The sequence below is a fragment of the Pelmatolapia mariae genome, linkage group LG20 (assembly GCF_036321145.2).
Source record: "Pelmatolapia mariae isolate MD_Pm_ZW linkage group LG20, Pm_UMD_F_2, whole genome shotgun sequence".
Lineage (NCBI taxonomy): Eukaryota > Metazoa > Chordata > Actinopteri > Cichliformes > Cichlidae > Pelmatolapia > Pelmatolapia mariae.
Genome location: NC_086244.1, coordinates 17,685,505 through 17,698,787, shown reverse-complemented (window position 1 = coordinate 17,698,787; position 13,283 = coordinate 17,685,505). Strand labels below are relative to the sequence as shown.

The 13,283-nt window shown below is 39.9% G+C and overlaps 1 protein-coding gene across 1 annotated transcript; it reads right to left on the bottom strand.

Moving 5' to 3' along the window:
• Nucleotides 1-155: 155 nt before the first annotated feature.
• LOC134618530 (zinc finger protein 92 homolog) lies at nt 156-7,641 on the bottom strand. Its single transcript, XM_063463967.1, has 4 exons — nt 7,411-7,641; nt 7,188-7,281; nt 3,852-4,023; nt 156-3,643 (listed from the first exon to the last, which is right to left on the bottom strand). Exons 1-4 carry the CDS (start codon nt 7,592-7,594, stop codon nt 2,585-2,587), a joined length of 1,509 nt encoding a protein of 502 aa, XP_063320037.1. The 5' UTR covers nt 7,595-7,641; the 3' UTR covers nt 156-2,584.
• Between the last annotated feature and the right edge of the window lie 5,642 nt (nt 7,642-13,283).

Genomic DNA, 13,283 nt, shown 5'->3' with positions numbered 1-13,283 from the left:
GACATTTTTGGGTCATTTTAACAATCCCTCTAGAGCCACCATCAGGACAGAGACTACTTGGTCTGACAACCTTGAACTTTCCTTCAAAACTGTTACAACTCTGTGAAATCTACGCATTAACAAAAGTCAAAAAAAAAAAAAATATAATACAGCAATTTAATTTTATTACATTATGTAAAGAGCACATTTCACTTCATACAGCTTATTTTTTCTCTTGTTCCTGTGTCCATGTGAGAGCAAGTCTAATGGGCACGCAGTAGACAGCTGCAAATCACCAGCTGAGAAATAGCTTTAGCTATTTTAACAGATAATGCTATTCCAAGCATGTGTCATTTGGACATTTATCAATTTTAAAGAAAATCTTAACAGACAGTAAAGTGAACAGTGAAATGCAGAATGTTAAAGGTTGTAATGGGTAGAGAACTAGTGTACTGCTTGTTACAGCTATAGCTGGTTAGGTGCTTCTTGGTGTGGGGGAAATGGGTACACGGTAGTTCAATCTTTCCATTTGTTCATGTTTTCTGCCATTTCTACATTTGAGTACATATACATACAGGTCAGCTGAAAGAGAACAAAACAAACAAACAAAAATAAAATAAAACGTAATCAGTCCAAAGTTGTTGTTTTTTACAAATGGGAAATTAAAACTCCATATTGTGTGCAAACAGTGCAAATATCATAGCTTACAAGTCAGAAAAGCGAAGCTGAAGGTGCCTTAATCCATATAAGAGACCACAAAATGTTAATTAAATTCAGCAACTTGTAGAAACAGCAGGTGACATAACCCTGAGCGATGGAACGTGGGCACTTTTGGAGTTAAGCATGGGATCAAAACATACTGTTAATTGATATGAGATGTTCATGAATACATTAAACGGATCTGCTACACAACGGCAGTGTGGAAGATCCACTAGTGCTAAAAAGTGATGTGGGATGACCATATTGGGTTTTATGTAACCAATATGATCGTGAGGAAAAATGAGCCTTTATGACCAATGACTGCAGTAAACATTTTCCCAATTAGCGTATAGTCTCAGTTGCTAGTTACGGCCCCCATTCAAGCCAAAAAAGTAAGATAAAGCAGGGTATGCTCTACAGTGAGCTGGCTTTCCAATTAACAAAAACATGCTGCATCCCTTAGTATCCCTCAGTTTTACCTCTACACACACTTGTGAAGTCCAGTTTCAAAAAGCTAAAATGACAAAAAATAAAAAATAAAAAATAAGAGTTTAAAAAAAAAAAGGAGCTTAGCAATCAATGGATGACATCCCTGTGACCATGTACATCTTTTATGAACAGTCTCTAAACTAAACTTAATTGATTGTAGTTAATGAAGGAGTGTTGGTACTGTTAATTCTGCTCCCAGAGAATTTTACTGTTCACTTTAAAAATTCGACAAACACTTGATGGAGGCATTTTTAAGCTGGCAGTTGTTTACTCTAACCATAAACATAATTTATTTTAGTAAACAAACAGCATTGGTTTCACAGTCAGATCTACTTCTCATATACAGATTAAAAAACAAACAAAAAACAAAACAAAGAGGACAACTAAAAAAAAAATGCACAAAATGTAACAAATGGATTATGTAACTGTAGCTATATCATACATACATATGTTGTTGATCAAATACACTGAATATGATCAACAACATAAAAAGCACCTGATATCTGACAAAATGACTCTAATTCCTCAGGGCATGCATACTGGAGCCTCTGGATTTGTCCTCTTCTGCATGTGGCCAGGAGCAACAGCTGTCTTCTGCTGTATTGGCCTCTGTGGATCATCGGTTTTTCTGGATTGAGATCTGAGAGTTTAGAGGCCCTGTCAACACCTTGGACTCTTTGTCGTGCTCCTCGAGCCTTTCCGTTTGTAGGCGTGTGTTGCACGTAAAAGTAACACCCACACGAATTCCAAGGAGCTCAAGGTTTGCCAGCAGAACCAACCATTGTAATAGTGCAATCAAGGTTATTCAAGGTTTCAAGGTTACGGCTGATTGGTTTATGTATGTAATATAAAGCTGCAACCGCTATCTGTTTCCAGTTAGCTGAGGCAGATGTGAAAACTGAATAGTGTGGCAATTGTTATTAGAGATGCTTGATCATATTATTGATGCCGTTTGTAGCACACAGTGCATTTTTCCACAGACTAAAGTGATTATTACGGCACAAATTGCCAAGTACAGAATACAGCCTGAAGCCCAAATCCCACCTGGTGCAGTTTTACAACACAGGTCAGTTATCTTCTACATACATAACAGTATTACTTATCAAACAGTAGTGAAAAAAAAACAATTGCACCTCATCACTGATTAAGAAGTGAAAGATATTAACTACAGAACTAAAAAAAATTATATCAGCATTACAGTACTTACAAATATATCAGTGTGCTAAGAGAGGCAAAAGTGGTGCAAGTGTAAGCCAAACACTACGGGTTTAATACTGAACACATCCTTGCTTTTGTTAAAATGCCTTTTAACTCAAAGAACAGAAACACTAATAGGACAGGAGCACTAATGTTGAACATCTTAAGTAAGGCAAACAGGTCAGGTAAGTAAACAGGTCATTCTAATCCATTATTCAGATCAGAGCACAATCTCCAGGTCATAAGCTATTCTCTCCTTTTTTTCTGGCTTAGTGTGTTCTTCTGGTGAAATTATTGGTGCCTCACTTTGTTCCTTCTTCACCGGATTCTTAACCCTACACTTTTTCGGCTTGCTTAAAATATATTCATAATTTCTTTTAACCTCTAGGAAGGCTGAGGTGAGGTACTGAGGTGAAAAGATCTTCAGTGAAGATGGAAGTTCTGTATTTCGGGTGAACAAGTCATGGTGAAATGAGGAACCCGGGTTTTCTGAGTGTGTCACTTCTGGATAGAGTCGACGAGGCACAGGACACGGTCTCAGCAACACCGGTGGGGGGATTTCTGGTAATATACTGAATGAAGCCAAAGGTGGGGGCTTGGATAGAAATACAGGATTTGGGGGTGTAGGAGCAGCAGTTGGAGCAGAAGTAGACAGTGGAGGTGTAACGGTCCTTGAGCTCTGAGTGTTGCCAGGTATTTCAGTCATCTGGCTTGGTTCCAGTTCATTTTCTGTCTCACTCCTGGAGGAACTGTCCTCAGGCTCAGACTCTGTTTTAAACTCTGTCTGCGGAAGGAATAAAATGCGGTTGTGACGCTGACAGAACAGCGTGCCACACCTGAGGCACTTCCTGCCATCTTTAACATGGAGCAGTTTATGACGCTTCAGTTGGTGAATTGTGGTGAAAGATCGATCACACATGTTGCACGGAAAGAGGGGCTCATCCCTGTGCACAGCATGGTGCTCACTGAAATCTGCCTGAGTTATGAAGCTTTTTCCACAATGTTCACAGACAAAGGACCTTTGTTCTTCATGCAGCCGTTTGTGTTTTACCAGCTGTGGTATATCAGTGAAGGTCTGACTGCACAGTTCACACCGATAACCACCTTCTGATGCAACTAAAGGTTTCAGGAGCACAACTGGCCTTCTCTTATCTAGTTTTAGGGTGTCTGGTAGTCCTTTGAAGGGTGGTGATGTCTTATTTAAGTCGAGCATTGTTTGAGACTGGATAATTTGGGTTTCTGCTTCAGTCTCAGACACTTTTGCCACCATTTCTCCTTCCTGAAAAACATAAATACACAGAGGCAAAAAATGTAAAGAATTGTAAAGAATTTATCATTATCTTTATTAGAAGAAAATAAAAATACTTATGACAATCTTGCAACTCGTGTCTTACAAAAGAACTACTTTACAACAAACAAAAACGCAGCTATTTTGCATAATGTCCAAGTAGAAAAGATATACAGAAAGAGCAAGTTGTGGCTGCTACCTTTGGCACTGAGGGGGTTGCTGGCGTCTGCATTTCTTCTGAAAGCTCACTTTCAGTTCGCATCAAAACAGACGGCTCGGGATTCGCAGAAGAATCAGCTTGAAGTGGAGTTGCATTTTCCTCTCTTCTGCCTCTTGCCTTCCGGCGATGCCTTTTTCTACGACCATAAAACCTTTAAAAGAAAACCCCCCCACAAACAAACAAACATATGAAGTGATCTATAAAAGTGGGTCTCATATCTACAGTACTCATCAAAGCATAAAAGAAAATGTGAGTATTAACACCTTGTTTTTGTCATACACTGTAAAGCTGCACATATTTTCAACAGTTCAGGGTCTGTGACCCAATATGTACACAGAACACGATGGGAGATAACTGTGCAGCTTGTTTACTGAATATATATCACCCTTTCTAATTCATTACCAGTTACTGTGCCTTTTCTATTATGGAAACTAATACCAAGGGACGACCTTTGTAACCCTGACCTGGGCTGGCTATAGCTATAGGCCAGAGTAGACCTGAATGTGCTTCTCGCCCACTCAGTGAAAATGAAAAGGGTTTTTTTATGCTTTTGATCAGTCAGAGAAGAAAAATAGAACAGAAAACACCAGCACTGTTTAAAATACCACAAGCTTCGAGACAACCCTCTCTCCTCGCACTGTTCAAACACACAGAGCTCAGAAGCAAAGAGACGTGACAACTATGAACCCAGAGCAGAGCACTGACTACAGCACACACATTAAATATCACACACCGAGTCAATATGTTGTTAATGTTATGTTTATAGTGATGGGCATTATAAAAACCTGGAACATTCTGCCATAAAGGCTTCATTTATGTACACCTGCAACCTTCTATTAACTGAATGAACAGGTTCTCGTAGGGTTTTATCTGTTATAGTAGCTTTTACTTATATAATTTCGCGCCACTGGTTAAAAGGAACGTATTATCATTTCTAGGGATGCACCGATACCGATACTGGTATCGGGGCCGATACTGTAAAATGTGTGCGTACTCGTACTCGTAAAAGTTAACCGATACCATGAACCGATACTAATGTAGCCCGGATGGGAATACTCATAATTCCCATGGACTTAAACGCCACGGTAACATAAGGTGTTCACAGTTGATGTTATGTGATGTAACTCTACCCTAAATGTAATTTGCCCTGTAACATGTCACAAGGTAAATACAGGTAATTAGAGCAATCAAACTGTTATGTTAATCATAAAAATATTATTTTATGGTATGTAACTCTGAAGGGAGTTAAAATATTTTTCAGAGTTCTAATTTTCTGGAGGCCCGTGAAGGTAGCATAAAACGGGACCTGTGTATCTGTTGCAATGGAGGAGGAGAAGAGAACGGCATGGAGAGATGCATGAGGTTAGCTGAACCAAAGTGAGAGACTCGGCTAGTTTTACTGAGGTTAACTAGCACAAAAGAGTGTGTGACTAGAAAGCTGACCGTGTGAGAGCTTCACAACAGAGTGTGGGTGAAGTGACTTTTTGTTTCAATGGTCGCACCACCGTGCTGTGTTTCCAGCTAAGACCGCCGAGGCTAAAGGCTAGCCCGGACTGCTTGGCTTCGCCAAGGAGGCAGCCGCTATGGACTATCGGAGAGCTGGACAGTGACTGGCTAACGTGCTGTAGCAGAGACAGCATCGGGTCCGCAGGGAGTGGATTTAGTGTGGGACTGGTGAATGGCGACCTACCGAGCAACGGAACTGTAAGTCAGACTTTTGTGCTCTTACTGGGGAGAAGAGGATTTTTCTCCATCGTCCAGCGTGAGCAGCAAACAGGCCTGCAACAAGTGTGAATGTGAGTGTGTGGAGCCGATGTGTGAATATTGTGTGTTTAGTGGATTTATATAACGTGTTTTGGAGTGTATATTAGTGAGTCACTTACCAAAAGGTGATAACATAAGTTGGGTTGTTTAATATAATTTGAAAGGGAATTATTTCATTTATACAGTGTATTTCATTTGGTTAAGGAATTGGAATATCATTTGAGTTTAAAAAAGGGATGTGTTGTACAGTATTTGTCTCTGCCCTTACGTTCAGTAAACGTTTCGTTTGGGTTAAAGAGTTGTCTGGGGTCGTTTCTTTACTACTGGTTAAGTTTAACTTGTGTGTGGTAGAAGTATCGGTTTTTGTACTCGGTATCGGCAAGTACTCAGATCCAAGTATCGGTATCGGATCGGTTTGAAAAAATTGGTATCGTTGCATCCCTAATCATTTCCAAGTCCATGGATTTAATCTTGGACTAGAGTAGATTTGCATGATTTAGAGTTCGAAACAGTCCTTATTTAGGCCTTGGTGCAGCCCACATGGACATGCCCATTGGGACATCACCCATAGGTTATTGCGCTCCTGTTGGGAAGCCTCAATCTGAGGACCATAATTTATAAAATGAACATCACATTGTGTGCATTCACTTGAAACTGATGATGACAATTAAAATTATGTCCTCACCGTGATTAGTATATTTCACTAAAGGTTCTGTCCATCTAAACTCATCACATGAAGACTTCTCAAATGACCACCACAGATTTTGCTGGGAAAAAAAAAATTCCAAGGGAAAAATACCGTTCTTCAGAAAAATTGTGCAAACTTTAAATCCCTACTTAAAACTTTGAAAATAAATAAGTAACCTTTGAGAAACCAAAAACGGGACAGAATACCATCACAAATTTGGGATATGAATTATTTGGATTTGGTACATGGTGTAATACCTGGGGAATATTGCACTTAACTTTAATTTCAAGCTTAAAATCTGTAAAACTATTTGAATAATTTTGCTTTAAAGGGCAGTATGTGTCCTATAGATGAGGCGCTATAAATAAGATCAATCCTTTACCTGCAAAACTTGTGATTTGTGAACTCTGCTGTTGGAACCTTCAAGCATCCATCATGTTATATGACCTTAGCTTAGCTACACTCCAGCCCATATTCATTAATCCATGGTATCAGATGTTTAGCATCAAAATGTAAGGACCTAGTTAAATTAATTTTGTATAATTTTAAAGAGGACACTTAAAACAATGAAGCTGCAAAACTATCAGAAAACACCCTTACCTTAATTAATTTTTAAGTGTTTTTTTTAACTAATGACAATACAGACCAGAATAAGTAACAAAACAACAAATTTCCCACGTGTGGGACTAATAAAGGTCATCTTATCTTATCTTATCTTAAAAAAGTATATTACAATTAAATTTAAAACATAATAAGTTAATTTAAAAAATTGAAAAAAATATTATTAGAGAAACACAAAGCTATCCAACAACTCTGATCCTCACAGATTTTATCCTGACCCAACACTACTTTACATTTCTTACCATCTCACTTTTTTCTTGGGGCTTTGATTTTTTTTGGTGCAGGTAAAAACAGAAGGCACAAAGTCCGGCTTATCACGCTCCATAGATGCTTCTCCTATGAAACAAAAATAAAAATAAAAATATGTAGGAAGCTTTGTGCTAAATCCGACCATTTTAATCAACAAACCGCTTGTTTCTGTTACAGTATGTCTACAGTGCTAGCATAGCTCCTATCTTAGCTCACCTGATATGAAATGAGCGCCACAAACGCGATCATTTTCCGTGAGTCTCGCAGTGCTGCCGTTCGTTTCTTGTATTGCTCGCAGCCACAAACGCCTCCGGTGGCCCCGAGACGGTATTTTATAAAATTTCAATTTTTTGCTGCGGATATACCGCTTTTTACAACCAGACACGCAGCAAACGATCATTTTTGCTTTAAAACTGTTTGGTTTTTGTGGTTAGCACGGGTTACGGAAGTTATCAGAAACAACTAAAGTCAACTTCCGCTGCCAAGAGGCGCGCGCAACCATGTTGAGGACGTTACGGTGGCCGGGCAGTTTGTTTTACGTTAATGTTAGGTAAACATCAAATAACAATCACTATATTTTTCTGTTTTATTTTAATGTTTTGATCCAGCGTCGATTTTGGCAGACTGCTGACTAAAAGGAGAGTTTTACCGAGGCAGGGAGTACACCGCGAGCAAGCAGTGAACTGGGGACCCCTGCTGTCCGCACTCATATCTGTGAGCCTGATTAGCCTGTGACCTGAAATGGTTCCTCGAATTTAAATACAATTTCATCGGAAATTTAATTGAAAAAAAGCGACTTTACTCGGTTGCTAGAAAATTTCTATAAAAACAATTCGTCTATAATTTTGTATATATGTGACTAAGTCTTATTTATTATGTTCTACTAATGTAGAATAAAGATATTGATTTATTATTATTTTATTGATATTATTATTTTAATCTTGAGTGAAATTGAAGATGGCAGTGAGACCTGTTATAATGTGTGGTTTGGAGACTGGGACTCTAATAAAAATACAAGGTTAGGAGGAGGAAAACATTATGATTTTCACTGGGAGTGACCAGAATGGACAGGGTTGGAGATGAGTACATCAGAGGGACAGCTCAGGTTGAGTGGTTTGGAGACAAAGTTGGAGAGGCGAGGCTGAGATGGCTTGGGCATGTGGAGATGAGCGTCAGTGTATATATTGGACAGAAAAGAGTAAGACCACAGAGAAGATTTGTGGATGTAGTGAAGGAGGCCATGCAGAGGATGTTAGGGATAAGGTGAGATGGAAGCAGAAGGTTCGCTTTGGTGACCTCTAAAGGAAGAAACCAAAAGAAGGTTTCTTTGTTTGTTTTTTTACCTGGCCACATCTACACTGGAAAAAAATATTGGTAACTACCAATGATTTCTATCAAATAACAAAAAAATTCACACTAAAAAGAATCTATACATTTTGCTATTTCGATGGTTAAGTGTTATTTTAGATTCAGCTGAGCTGTAAGAAGAACACCACTGCTTTGTCCAGTTTTTAAAAAAATATTCCTTTGTGCTCAGTAGCATTAGAAGGTATAAGGCAGGCATGAGACAAACAGTATTTCAGGTTTTAACCTGAAATGGTTATCTGCATTAGAATACACATCTCAAAACATGCATAATTTTCACCACCGAAGAGGCAGAGGGTCCTTGATCTTTTAAACAAAGGTTTCACTAACATACAATCAAGGCCACTTCAAAACATATTTATTTAATTAAGGACTAGCGTTTCCCCGACAGTGCCACGCCTAATGCACTTTCCCGACCACTTTCCACTCCCGTGACTATGAACAAAGGACACATTTGTATTCAGCTATTTCATTCCCATTATCAGTCAGAAGAACAAAATTAATCTCCCCTAAAACTCATTTGACTTGTCCTTGGTTTTGTTTTAAAAAAATGCGTCTCTTTTTTTTCCAACTTCCCCTTATTGTTGCCACTTACTGAAAACACAAGTAGGCTCAAGTGTTTTCCTGCCTGTTACTCAGAACAGAGTATGCCGTCTGGCACTATTTTCATCTGCAGATTTTAAGGTAGTCGGCTTTGTATTTTCTCTTCTAATGGTAACACCAATGTATACATATTCCGGAGTATTCATCTGCTAAAATAGCGTAAACAAGGAATTAATTGGTGAACAATTTATTAGGTACATCTGGTCAACTGCTTGTTAATTGAAATATCTAATCATCTAATCACATGGCAGCAGCTCAGTGTATTTAGTCATGTAGATATGGTCAAGACGACCTGCTGAAGTTCAAACTGAGCATCAGAGAGAAGAAGGCAGGTGATTTGAATGTGGTATGATTATTGGTGTGAAATGAGTCACTCTGAGTATTTTAGAAACTGTCAGAGGCCAGAGGAGAAGAGCCAGACTATTTCAAGATGATAGGAAGACAACAGTAACTCAGATGACCACTGGTTAAATCCAAGATATGCAGAAGAGCATTTCTAAACGTACAACACATTAAACCTTAAAATAGATGGGCTACAGCAGCAGTTGACCACCTGTCAGCCAAGAATAGGAAACTGAGGCTACAATTTTGTACCAGGTCATCAAAACTGGACAGTAGAACATTGGAAAAATGTCGCCTGCGCTGATGAGTCTCAACGTCTGCTGCTAAATTCTGATTTTGGCGTCAAAATATATCATAAAAAACATTAAAGCATGGCTCTATCCTGCCTTGTATCAACAGTTCAGGCTGGTGTTGGTGTTGTAATGATGTGGGGATATTTTCTTCTGACACTTTGAGCGATTTAGTATTAACTGAGGATCATTTAAATGCCACAGCCTGCCGAAGCATCATTACTGGCCATGTCCATCCTGTTATAAATAATAATGATAATAATGTTTATTTGTATGGCACTACTTAAAACCAGTGTTACAAAGTGCTTCCCAGAAACGTATTTTAAAAGAAAAAATTGCGGGAGACATTATGAAGTAATTACAAATCAATAACCATAGTGTATCCATCTTCTGATGACTGCTTTTAGCAGAACAAGGCACCATTATCACAAAGCTTAAATAATCTCAACCTGGTTTCTTGAACATGACAGTGACTTCACTGTACTCAAATGGCCCCCACTGTCACAAGCGCTCATTCCAGTAGAGCACCTTGGGGACGTGACAGAACGGAGATTCACATTACAGATGTGCACCCAACAAACCCATCTATGAAGAATGTTTCCAGCGTCTTGTTGAATGTGTGGCACGCCTAAATGTCATCTGTGAAATAGTCCTGTGGTGAGTGGAGAAAAATGAAGTGGTAAACGTGCTAGTTTCTTTTCTTTGCTTTGTGATAAAAGATTATGCTTCTTTCAGTATTGAAAAGCCAGTAATGCCCTAAAAGAAGTTCACCTAGGAAAAACTGTCGCACTGTTTTCACCGGTGGATTTACAAGTGTGTTTATGGAATAAGGCAGGGCTACAGATAATAAATTGTCTTCTGATATCAGTAAACCTCCATGACACTTTGAAATAAAAGGATTTGCTCCTGCCACCCGTCTCACTCTCTGGGTGAATATCAGCATTTCACCGATAGATGTCACTGTGGTGTAATGTGGCACACTTGTGTCCTGCCCAGTTTTGGGGAGATTTTAAAATAGCACCAAAACAGCAGCCACGCCCGATATATTTATTAAATATAATTTGAATATATTCTACTATTTCACTTCGTACTCAGTGATGTGTAACTAACATTATAATCAATCCTCCCCAATGTCCTGGCTGAGTCATTCTAAAACATTTCACTGTGGATTTCAAACCTGAATCTGTTGCTGTGATAAACAGTAAATCTAGGCCGCCTGAGGGCAGTACTATTGTGGATAAAGGCTGCTTGGTATGACAATCAATCTATAAAGCTGCGCCTGAGAGTTAAATCAATATTATTTCACTTCCACTCAAACTTCCACCGAGAGAGGGGGGGGGCAGAGTTCCACTGAAGCCAGCGTTTAGTCACTGCTGAACCTGCTTGTACCACAAACAGAACAAGAACCAACAGCTAACACTTGGAGAGATTTCAGGATTACAGGATTTGCTCATGTTGTTGCCATATATTATAACCTTTTTGTATTATTCAGGCCCAGCATACAAATTGCTTCTCAGGTGTGTTCTTCAATATCTACAAGCTTATGACCTGAAAATAAATAAATTGGCATTCCCACTGTGTCACTTCCCTCCGCCTTTCCCTCAAGGTGACTCCTCCATCTGCACCCTCCCTGGTCTTGCCAATACCTCTCTCTGCAGTAACTGTGGTATTGTAACCAGGATCTGATTCCCCTCTTGTTTTTCTTAGCTGTCAGTATCTCACCTGTTTCAATGAACTAAGCACATCAATCAAAGCTCTGCAGCGTTGCTCCTGATCTGTGTGTGTGTGTGTGTGTCTGTGTGTGTGTGTGTGTGTGTGTGTGTGTGTTCGAGGGAAAGGTGTGTACATGGGTCATCAAAGAAGGCTAGTCTAGTCTCTATGAAAGAAATGTTTGATTAAAACAACATCTGAAGAAGTATATTGTTAACATAGTTCCTGATGACACACACAGTCCTTCCTATTCCATTCATGTTTTCATCTCCACGGCTTGCTGTTTTAGGGTTGAGTTGTGTCTTTGTACTGGCTTCATTTCAACGCACAGCACTCCCATTTTAATTACCCTACTTCACCCCTCCTCGGTTTGCTCTAAGTGATTGGAAGGAGGAAGGAGAAGGCAAAATAAAGAGGAGATTAATGAGAATGTTTAAAAATGTAAATAGGAATGGGTGGTCTGTCATGGGGAAAGATGGAGGAGAGGGCATCAAATAGAGAGGAGGAAGCTGAATTTGTGGTTCCTTGCATCAATCCAGTGACCAGTTTTCATGCTTTCTTCATGCTTTCCTGACTTAATCACGCTCATAAATTCCACACGCCATGCTTTTGACACTTTGCAGTGAGCGATGGACATGTTGCTACCTGGTGCTGTTGGCATCTTTACACTGCTACTGACAACTCCCTGCGTTTAGCCAACAGTGCAGCAGCCACGGGCTCAGCCACCTTCTCCGGGGGATCTTGTGGCTGCCGCTCCCTCCATCACTCAGTTGTTCAAGGGTTGAGCCACAACAACTCAATTACACATTCATTTCACCCGCACAGTCAAGCAGCCAAGCTCCCCTCCCCCTCGTGCTCCCCATTTCTTCCCTGCTTTGCTCTTTCTCTCTGCCGACGCCCACCATCTCCATCTCTACATGATGTGGCTCAAAATTTCCACCCATTGCGCCTTTTAACCCCCCCCCCCCCCCCTCATTTTTACCCCTCTTTCACGGTTTGCTTCGCATCAGCAGAGAAATACACATAGGACTGAAGCAGGACTGCAGAGAGATTGTGGGGTTTGGAGGCCAAAAGAATAAAAATGAAAGGCGAGGCGCTTGGAGAAAAACAGCATGAAATAGTGTGAAATGTGAGGGGAGGACAGAGTAAGAGTGGAGTGGGAGGAAGGTAAGGTTTTCTGGAGGGAAAACAGGGGGTGAGTGGAGAGACTGGCTAATGATATATTGATTTGGCTGGGCCCGGGGCAAATATGTAGGAGTATGTGGGAGGAGAAGAAGAGTCACAGCTTGCAGATGTCTTAAAACACCTGAGTGGGATACGCTTTGTTTATTGCATGCTTATACTGAGGGGAACAGAAGCACAGTTTGTAAACATCTTTAGGCATCTCGTTAAGGCAGAAAACACAGTTTATACATATAGCTCTTGCACCTAACGAGAAATTTTAAGTACATTTTAAATGGGTAATATCTCAGGAATAACGGAAGCATAGATGTCAGCAAGATCTCTGAGCTGGAACAGAATGGTATCTTCTGGCTATAAAGGCAAGCACTTAGATGGTGGGCTGTCACTGGGGATCGTATTAGGTGAGATCCCCAAGAGTGGGGGGACTAAGTGGAGGGATGAAGGTGAAATTAATGGCTTTTTCTACATCTTCCTCTCATCAATTTGGTGCTCATGTGCCCGTGCACTCATGCCCCTTTGGCCAAAGCAGAAGACAGATGCTGATATTGATTATTAAATATAAATACATCTCTTCTAGATGGATGGCTCACTCTTTAT